The 27,632-nt window shown below is 44.1% G+C and overlaps 1 protein-coding gene and 1 long non-coding RNA gene across 6 annotated transcripts in view; one reads left to right on the plus strand and one right to left on the minus strand.

Annotated features, from left to right (window-relative positions):
* Positions 1 to 27,632, minus strand: part of cemip (cell migration inducing hyaluronidase 1) — a 197,236-nt gene that overhangs the window by 112,663 nt on the left and 56,941 nt on the right. Inside the window, exon 1 of one of the 5 annotated variants that reach the window (XM_088370828.1) lies at positions 23,387 to 23,567. The exons of 2 other annotated variants lie outside the window; for them this stretch is intronic. In XM_088370828.1, the coding sequence (XP_088226954.1) occupies positions 23,387 to 23,439 (53 nt within the window). In that variant the 5' untranslated portion in view covers positions 23,440 to 23,567. Of the gene's footprint in view, positions 1 to 23,386; positions 23,568 to 27,632 lie in introns of those variants that run through there. 2 more of the 5 variants (XM_088370824.1, XM_088370825.1) reach the window with 2 other exon arrangements.
* On the plus strand, positions 19,756 to 20,506 carry LOC148400104 (uncharacterized). Its single transcript, XR_015857392.1, has 3 exons — positions 19,756 to 19,806; positions 19,946 to 20,005; positions 20,115 to 20,506. It is a non-coding gene; the product is annotated as an uncharacterized LOC148400104 (long non-coding RNA).

Here is a 27,632-nt window from a genome sequence, read left to right on the forward strand (position 1 = left end):
CGTAACATAAACACAAACGAAGAGCTGAGAACGGGCCTGAGGTAACATTCAGAGTTATTCAAATAACTATGACATAAATAACACGTTTATAAAAATCTGTGTCACTCCAATTCATTAAATCCATTGATCGTCCTTTATGTCAACAATGCTGGCCGGGTGCGGGCTGCTGACGGCAGTTGCACTTCAAAATATTCCACAGGCCCATATAACAATATATAAATTATATATCAAATGACTATTATATAAACAATAATATTATCAAACCATCTGTGTCACTCCAAATCATTAAAGTCATCGATCAAATTCCTCATCCTTTGGCAACAACGCCGCGCGTGCGCCCTGACATCAGCCTCGTCGTTATTCCACAGATATAGTCTATAACTATACTGTAGCGTTAACAAAGTACAAGAAAAGACGTGGGTTTGGTAAACAGCTCTTTATTTAACAAAACAAGAGTTCAACGAGCCAACAACTACTGAACTGTAATGATAAAAACATATAGAAGTTGCTACACGAAATAGAATATATAAAATAACTATAACATAAATACTTAACCGCCACACGGCCCCAAGCACCGGCGGTGACTTCCAGGCGTGTGGCGGCGTGGACTTCCATCCCCGGAGGTGGCACTTCCAGCCACGGAGGTGGAAGAGAACGCCATAGAATAGGACCGGGCGTGCGTAAAAGTCATGTCCGAGCCCCATCCACCGTCCCCGGACAGCTACCCGGCCGAGCGCCGGCCCCCGACTTCCATCCACGGAGGTGAAAGAGACCTCCGTAGAGTAGGACCGGGCGTGCGCAATAGCCATGTCCGAGCCCCATCCATCGTCCCCGGACAGCCACCCGGCCGAGCGCCGGCCCCCGACTTCCATCCACGGAGGTGAAAGAGAGCTCCGTAGAGTAGGACCAGGCGTGCGTAAAAGCCATAATAGTTTTTCAAACCTTCTGTGTCACTCCAAATCATTAAATCCTTCAAACTCTTCGTCCTCCGTGTCACTTACAAACAAAGCCGCTAATGATGCCGGTAATACATGGGGCCCTTTGTCATCTCCGTCATCCCGTGATCAAATCTTTATCCTTTATGTAAACAACCACTGCGCCGCGCTGCTGAAGTCACTTGAAATTCAAATTACAGTAATCCCTTGCTACGTCGCGGTTCGTTTATCGCGGTTTCACTTGTTTTTTTTTAATTTTGAAAATTTATGAAAAAATTCACATATAAGTCGCTCCTCAGTATAAGTCGCCCCCCCACCCAAACTATGAAAAAAAATGCGACTTATAGTCCGAAAAAAACGGTACACGTTACAGCATCTGAATGAGTGGGTGTGAAATTGATACACATGATGCAAATGCTAATATCCAGTGATAAGAGCAACGTATCAGAGCTCAGTGGCCTAGTAGTAGAGTGTCCGCCCTGAGACTGGAAGGTTGTGGGTTCAAACCCCGGCCGGGTCATAGCAAAGACTATAAAAATGGGACCCATTGCCTCCCTGCTTGGCACTCAGCATTAAGGGTTGGAATTGGGGGGTTAGATCACCAAATGAGTCCCGGGCGCGGCACCGCTGCTGCCCACTGCTCCATTCGGGGATGGGTTAAATGCAGAGACAAATTTCACCGCATCCAGTTGTGTGTGTGACAATCATTGGGACTTTAACTTTAACTTTAGAATGAAGATTGTTTTACTTGCTTTCATTAGGTTAATGTGCATACCTGTTGAGTGACTTTGACAACATTGCAGATGAGCCTAGCCCAACTGATCGCTGGTCGCCACATACAGTACATCCATTATATTGGACCTCAAAGCTATGATTTACCTTACCATACCCACCCTCCCTTACCGCACTTCACTATCCTTTACTGTACTGTTTCAATATAACGTTTTAGGTAATTATGGTGAATGACTGAACTGATCAAGCGCGATGGATGGATGGATGGATGGATGGATGGATGGATGGATGGATGGATGGATGGATGGATGGATGGATGGATGGATGGAAATGCCAAATATTTGGAAGGCTTTTCAAGCTGAAACCAATTTCCTCCCGCTGTCCGCATGCAGAAAAACACTTGATGTGAGATTGGCTAACAACCCTCCCATCCCTGATAAATGACACCTGACACAGCATGAAGCAACTGTGATAACATTCTATGAAACTTTGCAGATTTGTTTTCTCAAAAAAAAAAAAAAAAAGAGCTAATGTCCAAGCACTGTTTCTAGTGGGTCCGACATCTAAAATTCAGAGGAGGAACCCTATTTTCCAGAACACACACTTACGTCAACAGTGAGCCGTGCCAACCCATATTGGATTAGCAAGTCTAATGTGACGATGTGGTATCAAATGGTTGATTTGTCAGGCTAGGCTGCTTTATAAAAGAAGATGGAGTATTCCCAACTCATCTACTAATCTGTCTGAATATCTGCCACTTAATAGGTTTATTGATCTTAAAAAGTGGTAATGTGTCTGCCCGAGCACATCCATCATGCATAACCCACCCTATCAACACCAGCTAAGTAAAGAAAACTATACAAACACAAACTTAGTTTTTGTGTGTGATGACAGGCCAAATGAATCACTCATTAGGTCATGCATCCTGTTGCTTACACTTTCGATAATAATCCATTACATTTTATATATTCAAGGCTTGAAATTACTTTTTTCTTTGAGGAGTGGTTTGGCTAATCAATGACGGTTTGAGAAGCAACTTAATTAAATAATACAAATATGACAGTATAACTAGGGAGGTGTAGTAATATTTTAGTATTCAAGTATCCTACTGAATAGCTGTTGAATAATGGAATATTCAGATAAAATATATCTTTCCTTGGTTAAAGAGCAATTATGACTACAAATGAGAAAAAATAATTCACTTAATTGACAAATGTGACCTCCGTGAGACGTCACCTTATTGTGGTGGAGGGGTTTGCGTGCCCCTATGATCCTAGGAGCCATGTTGTCTGGGGCTTCATGCCCCTGGTAGGGTCTCCCATGGCAAACGGATCCTAGGTGAGGGGCCAGAAAAAGCACGGCTCACAAGCCCCTTATGATGAATAACATAAATAGATTGCGTTTTCCCTCGCCCGGACGCGGGTCACCGGGGCCCCTCTCTGGAGCCAGGCCTGGAGGCAGGGCTCGAAGGCGAGCGTCTGGTCGCCGGGCCTTCACCCAGGGGCCCAGCCGGGCACAGCCCGAAAAGGAAACGTGGGTCCCCCTTCCCATGGGCTCACCACCTGTGGGAGGGGCCAAAGGGGTCGGGTGCAGTGAAATCTGGGCAGCGGCCAAAGGCAGGGACCTTGGCGGTCTGATCCCCGGCTGCAGAAGCTGGCTCTTGGGACATGGAATGTCACCTCTCTGGCTGGAAAGGAGCCCGAGCTGGTGTGCGAGGCAGAAAAGTTCCGACTAGACAAAGTCGGACTTGCCTCCACGCACAGTTTGGGTTCCGGTACAAGCCCTCTCGAGAGGGGCTGGACTCTCTTCCACTCTGGAGTTGCCCACGGTGAGAGGCGTCGAGCAGGTGTGGGTATACTTATTGCCCCCCGGCTGGGCGCCTGCACATTGGGGTTCACCCCGGTGAACGAGAGGGTACCCTCCCTCCGCCTTCGGGTGGGGGGACAGTTCCTGACTGTTGTGTGTGTCTATGCACCAAACGGCAGCTCAGAGTACCCACCCTTCTTGGAGTCCCTGGAGGAAGTGCTGGAGAGCGCTCCTTCTGGGGACTCCATCGTTCTACTGGGTGACTTCAATGCTCACGTGGGCAATGACAGTGAGACCTGGAAGGGCGTGATTGGGAGGAACGGCCCCCCTGATCTGAACCCGAGCGGTGTTCTATTATTGGACTTCTGTGCTCGACACGGATTTTCAATAATGAACACCATGTTCAAACATAAGGGTGTCCATGTGTGCACTTGGCACCAGGACACCCGAGGCCGCAGTTCGATGATCGACTTTGTAGTTGTGTCATCAGATTTACGGCCGCATGTTTTGGACACTCGGGTGAAGAGAGGGGCGGAGCTGTCAACTGATCACCACCTGGTGGTGGGTTGGCTACGATGGTGGGGGAAGATGCCGGTCCGACCTGGCAGACCCAAACGCTCTGTGAGGATCTGCTGGGAACGTCTGGCAGAATCCCCTGTCAGGAAGAGCTTCAACTCCCACCTCTGGCAGAGCTTCTCCCACGTCCCGGGGGAGGCGGGGGACATTGAGTCCGAGTGGACCATGTTCCGCGCCTCCATTGTTGAGGCGGCCGACCGGAGCTGTGGCCGTAAGGTCGTTGGTGCCTGTCGTGGCAGCAATCCCTGAACCCGCTGGTGGACACCGGCGGTAAGGGATGCCGTCAAGCTGAAGGAGTCCTATCGGGCCGTTTTGACCTGCGGGACTCCGGAGGCAGCTGACAGGTACCGGACGGCCAAGCGGAACGCGGCTTCGGCGGTTGCTGAGGCAAAAACCCGGGCGTAGGAGGAATTTGGCGAGGCCATGGAGAATGACTTCCGGACGGCTTCGAGGAAATTCTGGTCCACCATCCGGTGTCTCAGAAGGGGGAAGCAGTGCAACGTCAACTCTGTTTACAGTGGGGATGGCGTGCTGCTGACCTCGACTTGGGACGTCGCGAGTCGGTGGGGAGAATACTTCAATGACCTCCTCAATTCCACCTACACACCTTCCATTGTGGAAGCAGGGCCTGGGGACTCTGAGGCGGACTCTCCAATCTCTGGGGTCGAAGTCACTGAGGTAGTTAAAAAACTCCTCGGTGGCAAGGCCTCGGGGGTGGATGAGATCCGCCCGGAGTTCTTAAGGGCTCTGGATGTTGTGGGGCTGTCATGGCTGACACGCCTCTACAACATTGCGTGGACATCGGGGACAGTACCTCTGGATTGGCAGACTGGGGCTGTGGTTTCCCTCTTTAAAAAGGGGGACCGGAGGGTGTGTTCCAATTACAGGGGAATCATACTCCTCAGCCTCCCTGGTAATGTCTATTCAGGGGTGCTGGAGAGGAGGGTCCGTCGGGAGGTCGAACCTCGGATTCAGGAGGAGCAGTGTGGCTTTCGTCCTGGCCGTGGAACAATGGACCAGCTCTACACCCTCAGCAGGATCCTCGAGGGTGCATGGGAGTTCGCCCAACGAGTCCACATGTGTTTTGTGGACTTGGAGAAGGCGTTCGACCGTGTCCCTCGGGAGGTTCTGTGGAGGGTGCTTCGGGAGTACAGGGTGCCGAGCCAACTGATAAGGGCGGTTCGGTCCCTGTATGACCGATGCCAGAGTTTGGTCCGCATTTCCGGCAGTAAGTCGAATTCGTTCCCAGTGAGGGTTGGACTCCGCCAACTATGTCTCTCAGCTGGCCTGGGAACGCCTTGGGATCCCCCGGGATGAGCTGGATGAAGTGGCTGGGGAGAGGGAAGTCTGGGAGTCCCTCCTGAAGCTGCTGCCCCCGCGACCCGACCCCGGATAAGCGGAAGAAGATGGATGGATGGATGGATGGAAGCAATCATAAATTACATTTGATTACAACTTAATAAATAAAATAAAATCTGTGTCATACATGCAATACAACTGTGCTGCTTTTATTTTGAAAGGCATCACACTTCGTGTAGCGTGCGTGCATGTGAGCTCTGTGTGTAGGTGAACAGCGCAAAGTAATGCTGCCCTCAAAATGTGTGCTGACGCGAAGAAAAGAAAAGTTGACAAGGAGTGCCGTCTTTTCAACAAGACATGGACTGCCAAGTATTTCTTTACAGAACTGAAAGGTAAAGCTGTGTGCCTGGTTTGTGGCACACAGGTCGCTGTGTTTAAAGAATATAATTTGAGTCGCCACTGCAGAACCAAGCATGAGGAAAAATACAGAAATGTGTCGAATAAAGAGCGCACAACAGAGGCTGATGCATTGCTAGCAAAACTGCAAGCCCAACAAGGACTTTTTATCAAACTTCACACCCACGGAGATGCAGCGGTCAGTTTTGTCATTTCCCGCAAAATTCCCAGAAAAAGTAAGCCGTTTACTGACGGAGAGTTTATTAAGGAGTGCTTATTGGACTCTGTTGCACTGATATGCCCGGAGAAAAAGAGCGCATTTGAGATCTCCCGACGTACCGTAACAAGGCGGGTTGAGGACACATTGATATGTTTCTATAAATATGTTGTAATTCACAGTTTAAGGAAAAGTTAAAGAAGTTAAGATTAAATTGTACTGATTAATGATTTTTGTATTTGACCTACACACCACAATTTCACATAGCCTAATATAAATATAAACAGAATAATTGTATTCTTCTAATTACCAGTACCAGCTATTTAAAATAAATAATTTAGTGCATATTACAATGGAATAAAGTTGAGCAGGTTTAAATTATCGTTGGTGTGGCCCTCTGACAGAACTCAGGTTTTTCATGTGGCCCCTTGTAAAAATTAATACCCCACCCCTGGTTTAGAGGCTGATATTACCGTATTTTTCGGACTAAAAGTCGCTCCGGAATATACGTCACATCAGCCATAAAATGCACAATAAAGTGAAAAAACCCATATATGTCGCTCTGGTGTATAAGTCGCATTTTGGGGGAAATTTATTCGACAAAATCCAACACCAAGAACAGACATGAACGAGCAACAACAGGCTAAACGATACAGTATGCTAACGTGACATAAACACAAACGAGAAGCTGAGAACGGGCCTAATGTAACAATAACAGTTATTCAAGTAACTATAACATAAATAACACCTTTATCAAACCATCTGTGTCACTCCAAATCATTAACGCCATCGATCGAGTTTTGACCTCCTTTATGTAAAGTCCGACGTCAGCCCATATAACAATCTATATACTATGTATGGAATAACATAACATAGACAACAATTTTATTGAACCATCCGTGTCACTCCTAATCAATAAATCCATCAGAATCTTCGTCTCCCGTGTCACTTGAAAAAAAACAACAACAACAATACAGCCGTCGACGCCGGAAAGACTACGTGTGCCGCTGACATCAGACTAGATATGTCAAATAAATGTAATATAAACAACAATTTTATCGAACCATCCGTGTCACTCCAAATCAATAAATTCATCAGAATCTTCGTCTTCCGTGTCACTTAAAAAAAACAACAACAACACAGCTGTTGACACCGAAACTACGTGCACCGCTGACGTAAGACTAGATATACGTATCAAATAAATGTAATATAAACAACAATTTTAACGAACCATCCGTGTCACTCCAAATCATTAAATCCACCGGAATATTCATCCTCTGTGTCAAAACAAAACAAAACAAAACAGCTGTCGATTCCGGACCTACGTGCGCCGCTGATGTCAGCCTCGTTGTCAGTTGGCAGCTCCAATTATTCCACAGATCTACGTATATAACTATATTGTAGCGTTACCAAAGTACCAGGCAAGACGTGGGTTTGGTAACCGGCTCTTTATTTCACAAATCAAGAGCTCAACATGTGAGCCAACACACGCAAGCGCCCTGGATCGCTCTTCCGCTCCCCCCCTGCTACCTTCACGGCCTCCCTAGAAAATCGGAAACTACTGAAGTCTAACAACATACACATTGCTACTCTAAATGTCAAATAACTATAACATAAATAACAAGTTCATCAAATAATCTGTGTCACTCCAAATCATTAAATCTCCCGACTTCGAAAGTCAGTCAATGGAATTCATTGTCAGTGAGGTTCCAATCATTCCACAGCAATAGTGCGCCCTCATGCGGTTTAAAGTGAAAATAACCTGTGAAGTGATCAACTATACTAGTAAGTAAGTCAAGTGTTAATGATCAAGTAAAAATTTGTGAAAAAAATCACATATAAGTTGCTCCTGAGTATAAGTTCCCCCCCCCATCTGTTTTATGAGAAAAAACACGACTTATAGTCTGAAAAATACGGTACTGCAAAAGGAGGATTTTTCTTTTGGGGTGCCCAAATTTATGCACCTGCCGACGTTTGTTCAAGGAATGCACACTTTCTGTAAATCCTATAAACATTATTTCACAAAAATAGTGTAAGTATGTATGTACTGTTGTCCATACTCAATTCTCGTTTTGTTAGCCATCATTGTTAACTTCATCTGTTTGGAGTTTGGGTTAGGGTTAGAGCAGTGGTTCTTATTCTGGGTTCGATCGAACCCTAGGGGTTCGGTGAGTCGGTCTCAGGGGTTCAACAGAGCCTCCACTGAGTAGGTCTGAACAAACCTGATTTATCGTGTAAATTTTGATTTGCCAGTATGTAATTTGTTGTGAGTTTATGCATTGTGTTGGTTTTGTTCTTTGAACAGGGTGATGTTCCTCCACGGCTCATTTTGAGCACCAGTAAAAGACGTGAAAAAAATAATTTTCACTAGCGAGGGGTTCGGTGAATGCGCATATGAAACTGGTGGGGTTCGGTACCTCCAACAAGGTTAAGAACCACTGGGTCATAGATTTGTCAGACTTGCAGACTTCTCATACTAACTCCCAACCTTTTTACATTCACGGCAGACCTTTTCATTGGAAAAAATCTCGAGGCACACCACCAACAAAAATCTGTTAAGTGTTACACCAGCTTCTATATTAAAATCAGTTACATTACGACAAAAGACGTAAAGTTCTATTCCTATATATGTATGGAGAGTCGAATAATTGAATAAAAATAAATACTAAACATTCTTTAAATTGTATTTGTTTTGTAGATAAAAGTGACAGGTTCTGAAAAAAGGTTTTAGACAGTGCAAGGAATAAACTATTGAAAGTGATTGTGATCAAAATCCAAAAGAATTAATATGACTTTGTTTACTGTTTTAGACTAGCTCTGTAAATATTGCGACGTTAAGAACAAAGTCACTTTTAAAGGCCCTCTGCTGTTCTGACAGCGGCTGAGTGGCTATCACAGTCGAGGTGTCTCGACTTGACTGTGTATTTTATGTTGGAGAAAAATTAACAATCCAGGTTCTCCCAATGAATAACATGCTCTGATTTCCATCGGACCGAAAACGCACCACAGCCGTCATAGTGTCACTGATAGTAAAAGCACACAACAACACACGTAAACTGAGTATGTGCCGATGCCACAACAACAATCTCAAGATTCTCCGATTTGCCACTCATGCACGATTAACAAGTGGCAGAACAGGCTTTGCGCTAACTGACCAGTGGTTTGGCGATCCTGTTTACAATGCACTCCGTAATTAATGTTGGACAATTTCCCACAGCACAGTTGAACATCTCTCACGGCACACCAGTCTGCCGCGACACACTGGTTGGGAAACACTGCATTAACTGAATTGATTTGAGTCTTCTTAAGCGGTTTTGTGGAGACAATATATATTCCCTGATATCTATGTGGCTGCAACAGAGCTCCTGTACCATTTTTATTCTTAGGCTTTCGACTGTAACTGTTCTGCTACTGTATGTTAATTTGTGTTACAATTTACTGTTTTCACTGTCTTTGTGGTTGTACCATTGCTATATGTGAAGCGCTTTCAAAGCGGAGGCGGGTTCGGGTGTGGCCTGAGGGTGCCTCTGATGCACTTTGTGACTGCTTCGACACCACTGACTGGGACTTGTTTAAGCAGGCAGCCACTTACAACAATCGGACGGACATAGAGGAGTATGCTGACTCTGTTTCCTCTTACATCACGAAGTGCATCGATGATGTGACTTGCTCAAAATCCATCATCACTCGCGCGAACTGGAAGCCGTGGCTGACAGGGGCTGTCCTCAGACTGCTGAGGGCCAGGGACAAGGCTTTCAGAGCGGGGGATGAGGCTGGCTTGAGGACAGCGAGGGCCGACCTGTCCCGAAGCATCAAAGAAGCGAAGAAGGCGTTCTCGTGCAAGGTCTCCACCCACTTCAAGGACAGCAAGGACGCACGTAGCCTTTGGAAGGGCATTCAGACCATCACGGACTACAAGCCCGCGCCGAGGAGCTGTGAGGGCGACGTCCGTCTGCTGAACGATCTGAACCGCTTCTTTGCTCGCTTCGACGCCCAGAACAGCACTTGCCCGCTGAAGACCACTCCCCCCCCACACGAGCAGCCCCTGCGCCTCTCTGCCGACGGTGTGAGGAGGGCGCTTGCCGCTATTGACACCCATAAGGCGGCGGGCCCTGACAACATCCCGGGTCGAAAGCTGAAGGACTGCGCTGGGGAGCTGTCGGATGTCTTCACGGACATCTTTAACGTTTCCCTGCAGCAGGCCATCGTCCCCTCGTCTTTCAAGGCTGCCACCATCGTTCCTGTGCCGAAAAAACCTGCACCGTCCTGCTTCAATGACTACCGCCCCGTGGCACTGACGCCCATCATCATGAAGTGCTTTGAGCGGCTTGTCATGGAGCACATCAAATCCGTTCTCCCCCCCACCATTGACCCTTTCCAGTTTCCGTACCGTGCCAAGCGGTCCTCTGAGGATGCCATCTGCTCTGCCCTCCACTCGGCCCTCACCCACCTGGAGAGAAAGGACTCATATGTGAGGTTGCTGTTTGTGGACTTCAGCTCTGCCTTCAACACCATTGTGCCGCAGCGACTCATCTGCAAACTCGACGATCTGGGCCTCAGTACCTCCCTCTGCAACTGGCTCCTGGACTTCCTCTGTCAGAGGCCTCAGGTGGTGCGTGTTGGCGACAAAATCTCCGCCAGCATCACGCTGAGCACGGGGGCCCCCCAGGGCTGCGTGCTCAGTCCATTGCTCTTCACCCTGCTGACGTATGACTGCACTGCGACCTACAGCGACAACCGCATAGTGAAGTTTGCTGACGACACGACTCTGGTGGGTCTCATCACGAAGGGCGACGAGACTCGGTACAGGTCGGAAGTTGACCTTCTGACCACGTGGTGCAGGGACAACAACCTCCTGCTGAACGTCAACAAGACCAAGGAAATCGTTGTTGACTTCCGGAAGGGTCACACAAAACACCTGCCGCTGATCATCGATGGTGCTGTGGTGGGGAGGGTGAGCTGCACCAAGTTCCTGGGGGTGCACATCAGTGAGGACCTCTCCTGGTCCGCAAACACCTCATCACTGGCAAAGAAAGCTCAGCGCCGCCTGTACTTCCTGCGGAAGCTCAGGCGTGCATGTGCTCCTCAGGCAGTCCTGTCTACATTCTACCGTGGCACCATTGAGAGCGTCCTCACCAGTTGCATCACTGTCTGGGGTGGTAACTGCACTGAACAGAACTTGAAGGCCCTGCAGCGCATAGTGAATACGGCTGGTAAGATTATTGGTGCTTCGCTCCCCTCCCTGAAGGACATTTACACCTCCCATCTCGCCCGCAAGGCAATCTCGATTGCGAGAGATGTGAGTCACCGGCTCAGTCTTTGTTTGACCTTCTGCCCTCTGGGAAGAGGTACAGGAGCCTGCGCTCCCGTACCACCAGACTCGCCAACAGCTTCTTTCTCCAGGCTGTTAGGACCCTGAACTCGCTACCCCCTTCTGCGTAGTGTGCGGCACTGTTGCGCTATTTTTGGGAATGTCTGCTGTACGCGCACTTGCTCCTTTTTTTTTTTTTTTCTCTGCTCCTCTTATTTATTTATTTATTGTTGTGTTATGTATTCATTATTTATTCAGCACGCTGTTGTTATACTTGTTTACTTGTTTGTCTGTTGTGGGCCATGTCTTGTCACCGTGGGATAGGGGGGAATGAAATTTCGGTTTCTTTGTGTGTCTTTGGCATGTGGAGAAATTGACAATAAAGCTGACTTTGACTTTGACTTTGCAGCTGTTGTACAAAAAGTTGTAGTGTATCGTATTTATAGCTCTCTAAGCTAGCATGCCGAAGACGGCGTGGCAAGTGCGCCGGAGCCCTCGTGAAGCTGAGGCAGAGAGGGTTCCATTCTCCCCTACCATCAATTCATCTGGCGAATGTTCTCTCCCTGGCAAACAAGATGGACGAACTGTTGCTTCTCATCCCACAGAACCCGGACGTTAGCGGATCCGGCGCCCTGTGCTTCACTGAATCGTGGCTCTCCGAACTCGTCCCCTCGACCATGCCGTGCAGCTGCCTGGATTTAGGCTAGTCCGCATCGATCGCAGCCTGGAGCTCTCGGGAAAAGCAAACGGAGGTGGTTTATGTTTCTATATTAATGAACATTGGTGTACTGATGTCACGGTGTTGAAAGAGTCTTGCAGCCCTCTCCTAGAAACACTTTTCATAAACTGCCGACCGTTTATTCACCACGTGAGTTCTCCTCTATCGTGATGGCGGCTGTTTACATTCCACCACACGCACGTGCGATCGAAGCCACGCACCTGCTGGCTGATCAGGTAACAGACATGGAGAAAATACTACCAAACTCACTAATCATTGTTTTGGGTGATTTTAACAGGGCGAACCTCGCACACGAACTACCCAAATACAGACAGCACATAACGTGTCCCACCAGAGGGACACAGACACTGGACCACTGCTACACCGTAATAAAGGACGCATACCGCTCTGTGCCCCATGCAGCTAAGGGACTCTCAGTTAAAGTCCCAATGATCATCGTCACACACACATCTGGGTGTGGGGAAATTTGTCCTCTGCATTTAACCCATCCCCATGTGATTTTGATCCATCCCCTGGGGGAGAGGGGAGCAGTGAGCAGCAGCGGTGCTGCGCTCGGGAATCATTTGGTGATCCTACCCCCCAATTCCAACCCTTAATGCTGAGTGCCAAGCAGGGAGGCAATGGGTCCCATTTTTATAGTCTTTGGTATGACCCGGCCGGGGTTTGAACCCACAACCTTCCAGTCTCAGGGCGGACACTCTACTACTAGGCCACTCAGACCACTGTCTTGTTCATCTGATCCCAACCTATAGGCAGAAATTAAAAACTTCTAAGCATGTGGTGAGGACTGTGAGGAAGTGGACAGTGGAATCAAAGCTGGACCTCCAAGCCTGCTTTGACTGCACCGATTGGGGGGTTTTTGAAACTGCAACTTCAGACCTGCATGAACTCACGATACTGTCACATCATACATCAGCTTTTGTGAGGACTTGTGTGTGCAGACTAAGACCTTCTACACGTCAAACAACGACAAACCTTGGTTTACACCAAACATCAGGATGCTGCGCAAAGCCAAGGGGGAGGCCTACAGGAGCGGGGACCAGGACCTGTTCAGGCAGACCAGGAACACACTGAACCGAGAGATCAGGAAAGCCAAGAGGTGTTATGGGGAGAGCCTGGAGAGACACCTCTCTGCCAATCCTGATCTCTCAACAGTGTGGAAAGGTCTGCAGAGCATCACGGGCTTCAAGAAACCAACCCCCCATCCTGTGGAGAACCCAAGGCTTGCAAACCAGCTAAACAGGTTTTACTGCCGGTTTGAACGGTCCACCCACACAACAGGACCTCCTGCATCACAATCGACATACACACCTCCCCCCACAACCCCCCTTTCCACATCTCCATCATCGTTATCACCTACTCGCTCTCTTACAGAAGCTGCACCCGCACTTCAGATCAGCGAGGAGATGCGTCAGATGTTCCGGAGACAAAAGGTCAGGAAGGCACCAGGCCCAGACGGCGTGTCACCCTCCTGCCTTAAAGTCTGTGCTGAACAACACTGAACCACCTGAAGGAAATCACGGGCCCCCTGCTCGACCCCCTGCAGTTTGCCTACTGGGCAAACAGGTCGGTGGGCGATGCGGTCAACATGGGACTGCACTACATCCTGCACCCCCTGGAAACCCTAACCCCAGGGACGTACGCCAGGATCCTGTTTGAGGACTTCAGCTTGGCGTTCAATACCATCGCTCATGACGTCCTCCACCAGAAGCTCATTCAGCGCGCGGTGCTATAATGCCATCATCCAGTCTACCCTCTGCACCTCCATCACTGTCTGGTTTGGATCGGCCACCAAACAAGACAGGCACAGACTGCAATGGACAATCAGGACTGCAAAAAAGATAATCGGGACCAACCTCCCATCTATCCAGGACTTGTAATTGTCCAGGACAAGGAAATGTGCAAGAAACATCTCTACAGACCAGTGATGTGCAGTGAGGTTCATGACTGGGGAGGCACTGACCTCACCCCCCCGGTAAAATTTGTCCGGCACCTAACCGTGTCACAAAAAAGGTTGGGGAACACTGCTCTAGTGTGGCTTATTCATTATTTAATCTGAACTATTTTAATTAAAATCTCATATCAGCAGTCTTCACACATAAAAACACTCAATAAAGCACATGGAATCAAAACTTGTTTTCGATCGTGCGTACCAATCCGTTCCGAAATCCCGTTGGATGAATCAAACCTTTTAACTCCGGAGTTGCTCTTCTTTTACTGATGACCTCCTGCTTCGACCGAAAATCCATAGTTGAAAATCGTTTGGATATGTGATCTTCCATTGTAAAACGAAATGTAAAAATGAGAAAAAAAGAAAAAAAAACGAATGTAAAATGAAATAAATGGATGACTGCTCCTCTGTTGTTCACTGTAAATTTGAACTGGAGATCTCTTATTCTACAGGTCGGCGCATGAAGCATCCCGGGATCACTAGCACCCCCTGTCATAAGGCTGGATAACCTTTTTTCGTAGCCTCCGTAAGGTATATTTTCAAAGCGGTTTTGTTCATCTAAAGAAACACAACGTTACAGATGACAAAAATTACAAGATATTATATATGTCAGCTTAACTATGGAAATTAGTTAATATAGCCATAGTGTTTGAACACTGCATAGCCTGTCAACATAGGCAGCCGTGTGATTACGCAATCTTCAGAGGAGGCTAGACAGGAAGTTGGCTCCTCCGAGCGAATCATCTTCGGTTTTAAATTAACTATAAAAATTCAGCGATTTTGGTTCAAAATGATCATTCTATTGATTATTTTAACAAGCCTGTAATGACTTAAAATTACAACATTAGAATTTCAGATTACAATTGTTAAAATAGAGTGTAAAAGCAGTGAAGGAATGGGGTCGAAATACAAAAAGTCCTGCCTAGCTACAAAAACAGATATGCTCAAACCTCATTGAATAAAGTATATAAGCAGACAAGTATATTCACATATTAAATCAATAAAAGAAACATTTTAAGCATATAATTATACCTGCACACCAAACCAATAAAGAAGACATAACTAGACATTTTTATATATGGCGATGACATAGGTTTTTATAACTTCATGATCTGATATGTATTTCTGTGCACTTTGAAATAACAAATGTTTGTTCATACGTATATTGCCTGAATAGCATAACGACCCTTAAGGAACTGTTTAATGCATGCCTGATGTTATTCTAATTCACGGACACGGCCCAAGGTGTCTAAGAATGTTTTGTACTTGATTATATCTTGTGTTTTGATTAATGCTTGATGTGACGTCGTATTTTGCCTAATGCTAGACGCCAGCCTTGGATTACTATTGAATGTTCTGGACAGAAAGAAAATGTTTTGACTAATAATGAAAACTACGGTCGGAAGCATAATTAAACTAAGAATGTGACAAACAAACAAATGCATGGTAAGTGGTGACTAAGAACTTTGTATAGTCAGGGAACATTAACGAATTGATGATGTCACACACAAAACTTCACATAAGTCCGTACAAAATGACAAAAGTGGAAGGATGATGAATGGACGAGGTGCAAGTGTATGTGCAAGAATGGAGGAGAATGTTTACAGGAAGGTCACTTGGAGATAAAACCTGCAGGTGCCAGAGGGAGACAGCCAAGAACCCAGCCAAAGATGATCGCCAAGGCCGAAAGACGAAAAGGAAGACAACAGCCCCCACACACATCGAATCGCCCATAATCAGCACCCAACCCCACGGAACCAGCTCTCACCGAACCAGCACCCACTCCCATGGAATCAAACTTTCCTGAGAACTTGCCCCACCCTAAAGACTCATCACCCATCAAATTCGGCCCACACCGGCATGTGCAACTGAATATAAGCTGACCAAAGAACCTTGAACGTTGCCTTTTCTGAATGGAGACTTTCTGCTCTTTAGCATGGTCGCACGAACGGCCCAGCGCTGTATTGTACTTTCCTGAAAGCAGAGCTTTCTTAACAAGAATTGTGATTGAACTCAACCAACCTGTGTAAGTCTAAATTTTGTTTCGGTGTCTCAGTCTTTTCCTTACATTGCAAAAGAAAACGAACACGCGAGGAGTAAATTGGATAACAGGTGATTGGCTCTGGCATTTGCCGTGAGGCACGGATAGTCACAGTAACAGCTGTCAACCTTTGACCAAACCTTGAACGAGACATCGGTCATTTGAACATCAACATCAAGTGCATTTCTGAGTGTGCGCACTCGGTGATGTGACAATGCACCCCCTCATATATATGTCAAAAGTCAGTCAAAAACGAGTGTAACGAGGCAAATTTGGTGACTTTAAATAATAAATAAAATAAAAAATGTTTCAGCCTCGGCTAATAAATAAACCAGAAATGCTGTGACTTTTTTTTTTTCTTTAACTTGTGCGCCCTGGTTAGCACGTCCGCCTCACAGTTAGGAGAGTGCAGGTTCGATGCCATCTCCGGCCCTCCCTATGTGGAGTTTGCATGTTCTCCCCGTGCCCGCGTGGGTTTTCTCCGGGTACTCCGGTTTCCTCCCACATCCCAAAAACATGCTTGGTAGGCCGATTGAGCACTCCAAATTATCCCTAGATGTGAGCGCGAGTGCAAATGGTTGTTCGTCTCTGTGTGCGCTGCGATTGGCTGGCAACCGGTTCAGGGTGTCCCCCGCCTACTGCCCGATGACTCCTGGAATAGGCTCCAGCACGCCCGTGACCCCCGTGGGGACGAGCGGTATAGAAAATGGATGGATGGAACTTGTGCGCCCTGCTGTGACTTTTTTTTTTCTTTAATTTGTGCGCCCTGCTGTGGTCTAGTCCAAGGTGGTCGGGAACCACTAATGTAAGGAACAATCTTTATTCTAAACCCAGTCGATCTTTATGTTTGTATGTGCAGATGTGTGAGTAATGCAAGTTCATGAAATAGCCAGTCAAAGCTCCATAACGCAGGCAAGTGCAGTTTGCAAATGTAAATACAGCCAAGGGAAATAGCAATGGCATCAGATGTCAGGTTGGAACCTTAAAATATTTTTAAATATAGCAAGCAGATGTTAAGTGACTGCAGAAACAGCTTGCCTGTCAAGGGACAGTGAATCTAAGCAATTAAAACAGGAATGATACTGGCGTCTGAGCAGGATCTTTAAAAATACACTTATGCGTTCAGCATCACACTAAATCACAAGCTCTCTGTGCCAGAGCACAATTATCTCTCCATTCTGCATTCTTTTGTGTGGTTGTGCCTCTTATGTGAGAGAACAAGAAGGCTAAAACCAAACAGACAAATAAACACAGATGAGGAAAAAACATTCACAGTAATTTACTGCAAAGATTGGAAACTGAAATCTTGAAATCTGAAATCTAATGGCACGGCCATTGACTAAAAACATGTCAATCATCTATAGCAGATCTTAAACTCATAAAACAGATTCAGAACTTTGCTTGCTCATGCTATTTGCCTTTTCACTAAAAATGACTATTTTTTGTGTTACCTTTCACCTTACACAGTGTGAATTTAAGTACCGTATTTTTCGGACTATAAATCACGTTTTTTTATAGTTTGGGTGGGGGGGCGACTTATACTCAGGAGCGACTTATATTTGAAATTATTCACAAATTTTTACTTGATCATTAACACATTACTTACTTACTAGTATAGTTGATCACTTATTTTCACTTTAAACCGCATGAGGCCGCACTATGGCTGTGGAAACTCCTGGGAGTTTAAGATCAGGGGATGTTTGAGAATATTTGTTAGTCACCTGAATGTTGAACAGAGCCTGAGATGTACCGAAGTCAAATTTCTTGTTTGGCATGCTCAAACATGGCCAATAAAAATTCTTGAATCTTGAATAATTGGAGCCTCACTGACAATGAGTTCAATTCACTGACTTCCGGAGTCAGGAGATTTAATGATTTGGAGTGACACAGATGGTTAAATAAACTTGTTATTTATGTTATAGGTATTTGACATATAGTTTATTTAGAGTAGCAACGTGTATGTTGTTAGTTTCCAATTGTCTAGCGAGGCGGTGAAGGCAGCGGAGGGGGGGTGGGGGCGGGAGGGAGCGATCCAGTGCGCTTACTTGGAGCACACACACACATGTTGAGCTCTTGTTTTGTGAAATAAAGAGCCGGTTACCAAACCCACGTCTTGCCTGGTACTTTGGTAATGCTACAATATAGTAGTTATATGCGTAGATCTTTGGAATAATTGGAGCCGCAACTGACGACGAGGCTGACGTCAGCGGCGCAGGTAGGTCCGGAGTCAACAGCTGTTTTTGTTTTTTTTATTGACACAGAGGATGAATATTCCGATGGATTTAATGATTTGGAGTGACACGGATGGTTTGTTAAAATTGTTGTTTATATTACATTTATTTGATGTGACTAGTCTGACGTCAGCGGCGCATGTAGTTCCGGCGTCAACAGCTGTGTTTTATTTTTCAAGTGACACAAGACAAATATTCCAATGGATTTAATGATTTGGAGTGACACGGATGGTTCGATAAAATTGTTGTTTATATTGCATTTATTTGATAAATCTAGTCTGACGTCAGCGGCGCACCTCGTTCCGGTATCAACAGCTGTGTTTTTTTTTTTTTTTTTTTAAGTGACACAAGACGAAGATTCCGATGAATTTAATGATTTGGAGTGACACGGATGGTTCGATAAAATTGTTGTTTATATTATTGTTATTTGATATATAGTTTACATATTGTTATATGGGCCTGTGCAATAATTTGAACTGCCACTGACGACGAGTCCGACGTCAGCGGCGCGCCGCACACGCGGCGTTGTTTACAGAAAGGATGACGAATTTGATCGATGGATTTAATGATTTGGAGTGACACAGATGGTTTGATAAACGTGTTATTTATGTTATAGTTATTTGAATAACTGTTAATGTTACGTCAGGCCCGTTCTCATCTCCTCGTTTGTGTTTATGTCACGTTAGCATACCGTATCGTTTGGCCTGTTGTTGCTTGTTCATGTCTGTTCTTGGTGTTGGATTTCGTCAAATAAATTTCCCCCAAGATGCGACTTAAATTCCTGTGCGAGTTATCTGTTTTTTCCACTTTATTGTGCATTTTATGGCTGATGCGACTTGTACTCCGGAGCAACCTTTAGTCCGAAAAATACGGTACCTTAATTTCCGGACTGTAAACCACTATTTTTTGCACAAGCTTTGAACCCTGCGGTTTATAGTCCATTTCATCTTATATATGGATTTTTCATGATTTTTATGATATCACAATACTATATTATATTATATTATATTTTTGATAATACAGGCAATATGAAAGTTAGGACATTTTATGTAAAACACCTGTGGCTTATAGTCTGGTGCATCTTGTACATGAAAAAAAACAGGAATTTCCCCTAGTTTCAGCTGCTGTGGTTTATATCCAGGTATGGCTTATAGTTCGGAAATTACAGTATGTACTCTGTTTTTGTGAGTCAGTCATGTAATTGACTAGTGAGCAGTCACTCTCAATCAGATGGGATATGATTCAACTCTCGAATGATAATGAATATAATAAATGGGATAGACTACTGATGAAACACTACTCAGACCTCGTCAGTACAGACAAATGTATTAGAGATTTTTTTTCAAACCCTCAAAAATTACCAAAATAATTACAATAGACAGTTTAAGCTATATACAAAAAACAAGAGGGGTGGGGGATAGGGAAATTTAAGATATCAAAAATATTTGAAAATTATGTAAAAATAAAAATAATAAAACCTGTGAATGTGTGGATCTGGAGGGATTCTGACTGGCATCTACCCAATTAACAGCTTCTGAAGTTTTATGGACTGTAAAAATGAAAACCTTCCAGGTATCGATTGAAAAAATTGAAAAATAACATACCCTTGTTATTACAGACATTACTGAAAAATGAGCTAACTGAAGTATTGGAGATCAAAAGGAAAAAGAGACTTAATGCAAAAATATGAATCTCCTTCTGTGATCATCAGATGCAGCTAGAAGTTCAAACCACGGAGCTGGAACAGATTCCAACAAATTTTTGGCGAGAGGTGAATATAATCTTGGCTTGCTTGCTGCTCAATCACAGATATCGACAAACAACAATTAACACTCACATTCACACAATTGGACAACTTAATGAACATAAATTTATTTCAGGGAAAAATGTATGGAGGAAAGCTGGAGAAAGCATCATATTAATGACTCATCAAGCTTCAGAGAAAAACTCTGCTCATCAACACCTGGTGAAAAAGTTCTTCTAACAGGTGTACCAAGCCATGCAATTGCAAGTACCTTTTGATTGATTTGTCATTTTTATCAATCTTTTGCAATTGCCTTCTTACGGAATTCTCCAACTGCTTTCTGATGTTGAACTAAAACGTAGAAATTGCAAAATGACACCTTGGACTGCTGCCTTATTTTTTATTTCACCTACTGGCTTTGCAAAACCAAACAAAACAAAACAATCAGAGTCTGAGTTTTTACAATGGTTTTGTTATTCATCTTGCAAGTATGCGGGGAGCTTTTTTCTGCATTGCTTTCAACAAACTTCTCATGGCTACTGGTGTGGTGATGCTCGAAATTGGCATTTCCACAAGAGCAATTAACTCATGTTAAATAAGGAAGATAACATTGCCTTGCACGAATGTGTACAAAAACACATTTTTATCCATTAAAATGAAACTTTTTGTTTTTCCTGGTTAGTGTCTGCCATCTTTACTACTTGTTCAGCCAACAGCTAGCGGTAATTGCTACGTAGAGTTTATTTAGTCTGTATGGTTTATATCAAATACAAACATTTATATTTAATCCTAGCAAGGTGGTTGTGTTTGATTTTATTTTCAATCCTTATTGGAATGATAACCCATTCCTGCCAGTACACAGACACCCACACCCATACGCACGCACGCACACGCGCACGCACGCACACACACACACACGCCAGAGAGATCTTACATGACTTGACACATTTACCTGCATTTCTCCACACACACGCCAGAGAGGTCTTAGGTGACATGACACATTAACCTGCATTTGTCCTGGGTGGTCTGGTCTCAAGTCACTTGGGCTCATAGCATGCTTGTCCTTTCTCGTAAGCAGAACCATAGACAAGTTTGTGGACGTTTTGAGGTTTTCTATTCTCTCTTGCCAGTGATCTGCCTCCAGGACATGAGAACTGTTCCATGGTAACATTGAGAGCGTTCAGTTTGCTATGTTTGGCAACAAGTTACGCAGAAAACACCATGAGTCAAAATCTATTTCCAAAACTTTAAAGGACTAAAAAGCTCTTGGGAGGACAAAAGAGGAAATGTGAGATCCTAGAAAACTGTGCTGAACTCCTGCTGATTGCATGTGCCGAAATAAAAACACTCCAATGCTCAATGCCGAACACAAACACTAAATGTTGATCAGCACAATCCAATTAAGTCATGTTGTTTGTGCAATAAGACTCCATGCAGTATAGAGGTGAGAATTATCAGATGTTGACAAAAGTCACATTTACTGCAAGTGCCACTACGTCTCAGGTAAGCGCATATTAAATAATTGATGCGTCCCAAAAATGTAACAAATCCCAAATACCTAAAATATCCACAACGATGCTTGAGAAGTGTAGTTAATATAAAAAGGGTGAAAAATGCATATTGTTGGTCATGAATAACTGCAGGCAACACCGAATGTACCATGAAGTGCAGCTACCGTCGACTAAGAAAGGATAAGAAATACATAAAATGGCCTTTAGTCTTCAAACCCTTCAAAGGCAAAAAAATAAATAAAATGTTGACTGTCCTGGCAACCACACAGAGTGGGTGGAATTGGAAGCAAGAACATTTCTTTTTGTTTTTAAGAAGAATGCATTTCAGCAGCAGTGACACTCAACAGAGGACCAATGCATTTAGTCCAGGGGTGTCAAATCCCAGTCCTCGGGAGCCGCATTCCTCCATGTTTTCCAAGTTTTCCTCGTTAAACACAGCTGATTTTATTAATCAGGATCATTATGAGGCTCCTGCAGAACGTGAGGATGAACTCAGCATCGGAATGCGCCCCCTGAGGACTGGAGTTTGCACCCCTGATTTAGTCTGTTGTGACTTTCAGCTGAAACCAGATGTGAAGGGCTTTCAATTATGCATATAAATAATATCTCCTCCATCCATCCATCCATCCATCCATCCATCCATCCATCCATCCATCCATCCATCCATCCATCCATCCATCCAAAGCCTTCCAAAGAGTTGGCATTTATTTCCAGTATTCACTAATTTTAGAAGTTATCAGAAATACCGTATTGGCCGGGATATAAGACGATCCTGATTATAAGATGGCCCCCTCTTTTTCAAGACTCAAGTTTGAAAAAATACTTTTTGAACACCAAATTTAATTTTTATACAGAAAATAATTCCAGTAAATCTGAAACAAATGATTATAACAATATATTCGACAGAAAAAGCATGTTATTTTGCCTCATTCAAATCATGCAACAACTGTCTATCACATCTTAATATCATCACATTTGTAAATGATTGGCTTCTGGTTTTTTAAATGTAAATATACCAATCTACTGTGATAAAACAACCAAATTGCAATAACTGCATCAACCATCAAAGTGAAGTCTAACTGTAACTGTAGTCTTGAAACAAATCCAAATAAGGAAAAACATTGCAATAAAATAATGCAAACTGCTACCGCTATTGTTGGGGAGCCTGAGGACTGTATAGGGGGTTGGCTCGGATGGTTATGCTCTTTTCGCCCCTGGGTGTCGGTCAGAACACAGGAAGGAAGACGTGGTTCAGTTGCTTTAGTGATTTATTGGCAAAAAAACTAACAGGCACTGTGGCTCATAGGGTCATACAAGCAACCTGGCAAAAGGGTATAGGCACGCGTTTGGTCATAAGGATGTGAGAGCAGGTGTGTGTAGTGTACATGAGTGAGTGTTTGGGTGTGTGAATGTGATTCTTGTGTGTGTGATTATTGTATGAAGCGTGTGAAGGGTGCGTGGGGTGTATGTGTGTGTGTGTGTGTGCGCGTGTGTGTGTGTGTGTGTGTGTGTGTGTGTGTGTGTGTGTGTGTGTGTGGTGTGTTTGAAATACACAGAAATACAGCACATAAGTCAACGCTCAACTTCTGACGTCACACAACACTAGTAGACGGCACACATTACATAACTAACTGCGTGTAACGGCTCCGCTATACTAAATAACTATAAATGAACTACTCTCAGCAACACACCAAACATAAGTCATCGAGACAACAAAATACATTTGCTGGCGACCATTAGTCGCCGTGCTGCTGCGTAACGGCTACTCATACAATGCGAAGCAAACTTAAAGGAGCGCGCCAAAGCTATCAATCAAACGGCGCACACACGAAACAAACCGCGATCAGACAAACGGCACAACAGTAGACAGTAGTAACAATGAAATGTATATACTCACTTTGTGTCAACGACACACACGATCACAGCAACATACTCAGTCGATACCAGCATTCTTTAACTAACCGCTGCGCACAACTTCCAACAATCGCGATAAGCTGAGGTAACTCACGCGAGACTTAAAGGCGCGGTGACGTAACTGTCCAACATTTTAACATCAACACAGGAACCTTTCTAACAGCTATTTTTATTTTTCTTCTTTGTGACAGGGGTTTGCTTTGGCCTGGGGAGGTAAGTTCAGCATTAGCTTTAAAGATATCTGGCGCGTCTAGCGTTGTAAATGGGTATAATGTCTCGACCCCGAATGTAAGACGACTCCCACTTTTTCAGTCTTATTTCAATGCAAAAAAGCATCGTCTTATATTCGGGCCAATACGGTAATAAAGTAAGACTTGTTCCTTAATCTACATGACTGCTTCTTGGATTTTGACTTGTAAGTCTCCTTGTGCATACATCAATTCTCTCGAACGGTACTCTGTTTCCACATCCCAAAAATATGCTTCTTGGATTAATTGAAGCCTCTAAGGAAGGGTGTCAAACTCATTTTTGTCGCAGGCCACATTGTCATTTTGGTTTCCAGCGTCGGGCCATTATGACTGTGAACCCATATCAATGAATAATCTCAACAGAAGTTTGTAAAAAAAATCTATTTTAAAAGGGGAATGGATAACAGGAAATGTTGCAACTCCTTGATGTGATTAAAAGTGAAGACAATATATATTTGTGGCACTTTAGCAAGAAACATGTAAAATGATGTGGCGGGTTGGCCTCGGGCCTTGAGTTTGACACATGCTCTAAGGCTTTGTTTAGACTGGCAGCCCCAAAACCATATCTGTGTGTTATGAAGACATCTTAAATCAAATCTATTGCGCTAGACCTAAATCACATGGGGAAATTGGTTTCATATCTGATACTGATCAAATGTATCCATATGCGTCTCGGGTGCGGACGCTCTGGCCTCTCAAATCTAATAACACGACGTTTGCTCAGTTGCATATCAATGAGGTAGTAATAGTAATATCATTTTGGCTGTCACACCACAAGCCACAAACATATGCATACGCAACAAACAACCATTCACGCTCACATTTACACCTACAGACATTTTAGAATGTATAAATAACCGAAGAAACGTGTTTTTGGATTGTGGAAAGAACCCTGCCAAGGAAAACATGAGACAAGCGCAGGGAAAACATGCAAACTCCAGATAGATAGCCAGAGCCTGGATTCAAACCCACACCCTCAGAACTGTGAAGTGGATGTGCTCTTCTTTACTGTGCTACCCTGCTTTTTTTTTAACCTTTTCATATTTTTCATTTTACCAGCTAAAATTGGACAACAAATGAAGAATAATCCTCTGCAATTGCTTCACTGATAAACAAACAAATTGCCAACCAAGATAGCCCACAGAACTGACAGATATGAGAATTTAGATCCTTCTCTCTTTAAGTCATCTTGCCTGTGAAGTTATCATTAGGTGATCCAGTCACTGAAATAAAGTGAAGGCCTGCGGCCAGTGGCCTTTGCAGAGATGAATGACTTCATGTTTAAATGCCGCCAATATAAACACAACACAAACCACTGAGTCACGGATCTGCAGAGGTTGCTTGTTTGTCACAAATACTTTTGATGGAGAGAACTGATACTTTGTGTTGTCTGCAAATCAAAGAGAAAGATTGATGAATAGAGAGGATTATGCTGCTCTGATCCTGTCATTGATTTTGTTTGCTTTCATCAGTGATATGGACAAATCTTAAAAGACATTTCTCAAATTGAAAAGTCCTGAGACCTAAAATACATACACAATGAGACAAGAGAGGTCTGCTTTGCTTCATATTGTGTAAGGTCAGTGAAAGATCTCACACTTCTAGGATACACAAGTGACATTTTGGGTTTAGATTGTCAGAGGTCAAAGCGAAAGTTAAGAAGGAGGAGCGCAAATATGTAATGACCAGTGATGGGTATTACCGTATTTTCCGGAATATAAGGTGCACCGGACTATAAGGCGCACCTTCAATGAATGGCCCATTTTAAAACGTTTTCCATATATAAGGCGCACCGGACTATAAGGCGCACCATTAATGCAATCACAATATAATAACTTGAAATAGTGAAAACAATAACAATATATCAATAATGTTAATATCACACAACACACAAAATAAACATGTAAAGCTTACTTTAATAAGTACAAAACAAAACAGTCAGATAGATCAGTAAACTTTAAAAGTTAAAGTTAAAGATTAAAATAATAACAAATTAACAATTTTATGAAAGTTGAATGATTTTTTTATTAGATGTATTAGGTTTGTTTTATTGTTGTTATTGTTGTATGAATAAAAAGGGAGATATTGGTGTTTGTGACTGCAGTAAACAGGCCAGGTTGCATCATGTCAGATTTTTAATCCAAATCAAATCATTCTCCATTTTATCTTTTTTATTTAAACTTCAGACGCAGTAAATTACTTTATAATCACAAAATAATGATCCATAGTCTTTTTGATTCATGATTCATAGTCTTCAGCGGGCCACTTATGATTGATTTTATGACACAATGCTTCGGGTCAGTTTAAATTTAGACCAAATGCGGCCCGCGGGCCGAAATTTGGTCCATATATAAGACACACCGAACTATAAGGCGCACTGTCGGCTTTTGAGAAAATTTGAGGTTTTTAGGTGCGCCTTATAGTCCGGAAAATACGGTAATACGATTTTAACAATATTCTAAACAATACTTCTATGCATTCTAACATGGCAAAAATAGGAGGGGACGTGGCGCACACAGCAATTAACTTGGGGTTGGTCATTCCCCCTGTCTCCTATGTGTTGTTTTTGGCAGGCAGTCTTAGTTTTAGCTGTCATTTTAGTTTTTATTAATTTTAGTCATGTCCATACTTCAGTTTTAGTCAACTAAAACTCAGAGCATTATCATTTTATTTTAGTCAGAATTTTCCAGGACATTTTTTTTTCACTGTTGTGGTGATGATACTCATTTACATGCTGTTGGAAAGAAGAAATCCGCACGCGCAATTGCTGTGAGCTAGTCGTGCCTTACGGAAATTAAAGGCCCAGAGACACCGGTATATGTATAAATCGATTTTAGTTAGCTTATGGGTTTATAAATATAAATTGATGATCGAAACAACGAAAAGGAAGCTGTTGCTCTGAAGAATATAATTTAAATTTGCCGCGCAAACGAGTTTGACTGCACCGAGCCGCCAGCCGGAAGTGAAGTCTCAAGTTGTACGCGTTTAGCATCAGTGAATGTAAAGAAAAAGAGAAGAGGGGCCAGCGCGGAGACGTCGGGCCAGGCTTGCGGCCAACCCAGCTCGCCCAGCCGTGCCTTCCATTCTCCTGGCGTACGTTCGCTCGCGGGACGACAAGATGGGTTGTGTTCGCCTGATAGGATCCACGAACCGGACAGTGCGTGCCTGCTGTGTGCTCGTGTTCAGAGTGGCCCGGTTGACTGTCATCTTTCCGGACTCTGGGGTGCATCGGAAGCGGCTAGCGTGCTATCACTCTTATTGTTCATTGATGTTGACTTCTTGTTTTATTTTTCCTGTGTTGTTTACTTGTATGTGCATTGTGAACTCTGTCTTGTCACCCTGGGATGGTGAGAAACGTAATTTCGATTTCTTTGTGTGTCTTGACATGCGGAGGAATTGACAATAAAGGAGACTTTGAGACTTTGACTTTGAAAAGTATGTCGAAGCGTGACGGGAGGGGCACAATTCAGAAAACGTGTTCAGCTTGTCAAAAAAATGCGATTTAAGCATTAAAATTAAAAATGCGCCTAAAATCTAAACCAAACGCTGCAGATGTTCATTTCTTCATGCGCAGTGGTCAACTCGGCACTCTAAAGCCCCCTGAGAATGTTTTACTATGCCAACCTAACCACAGTGACGGGAGAGGCACAATTCAGAAAACGTGCTCAGCTCGTCGAGAAAATGCGATTTAAGCAATAAAATTAAAAAAGCGCAAAAAACCTAAACCAAACGTTGCGGGTGGTCATTTCTTCATGTGTCGTGGTCAACTCGGCACTCTAAAGCCCCCAAGAGCACTTTTTTCTATGCCAACCTAACCAGAGTGACGGGAGGGCCACAAATCAGAAAACGTGCTCAGCTCGTCGAGAAAATGTGGTTTAAGCAATAAAATTTAAAATGCGATTTAAACCCAAACCAAACGCTGCAGATGGTCATTTCTTCATGCGCCGTGGTCAACTTGGCACTCTAAAGCCCCCTAGAGAA

The sequence above is a fragment of the Syngnathus floridae genome, chromosome 3, assembly GCF_059516105.1.
Source record: "Syngnathus floridae isolate MCC-2025c chromosome 3, RoL_Sflo_1.0, whole genome shotgun sequence".
Classification (NCBI taxonomy): Eukaryota; Metazoa; Chordata; class Actinopteri; order Syngnathiformes; family Syngnathidae; genus Syngnathus; species Syngnathus floridae.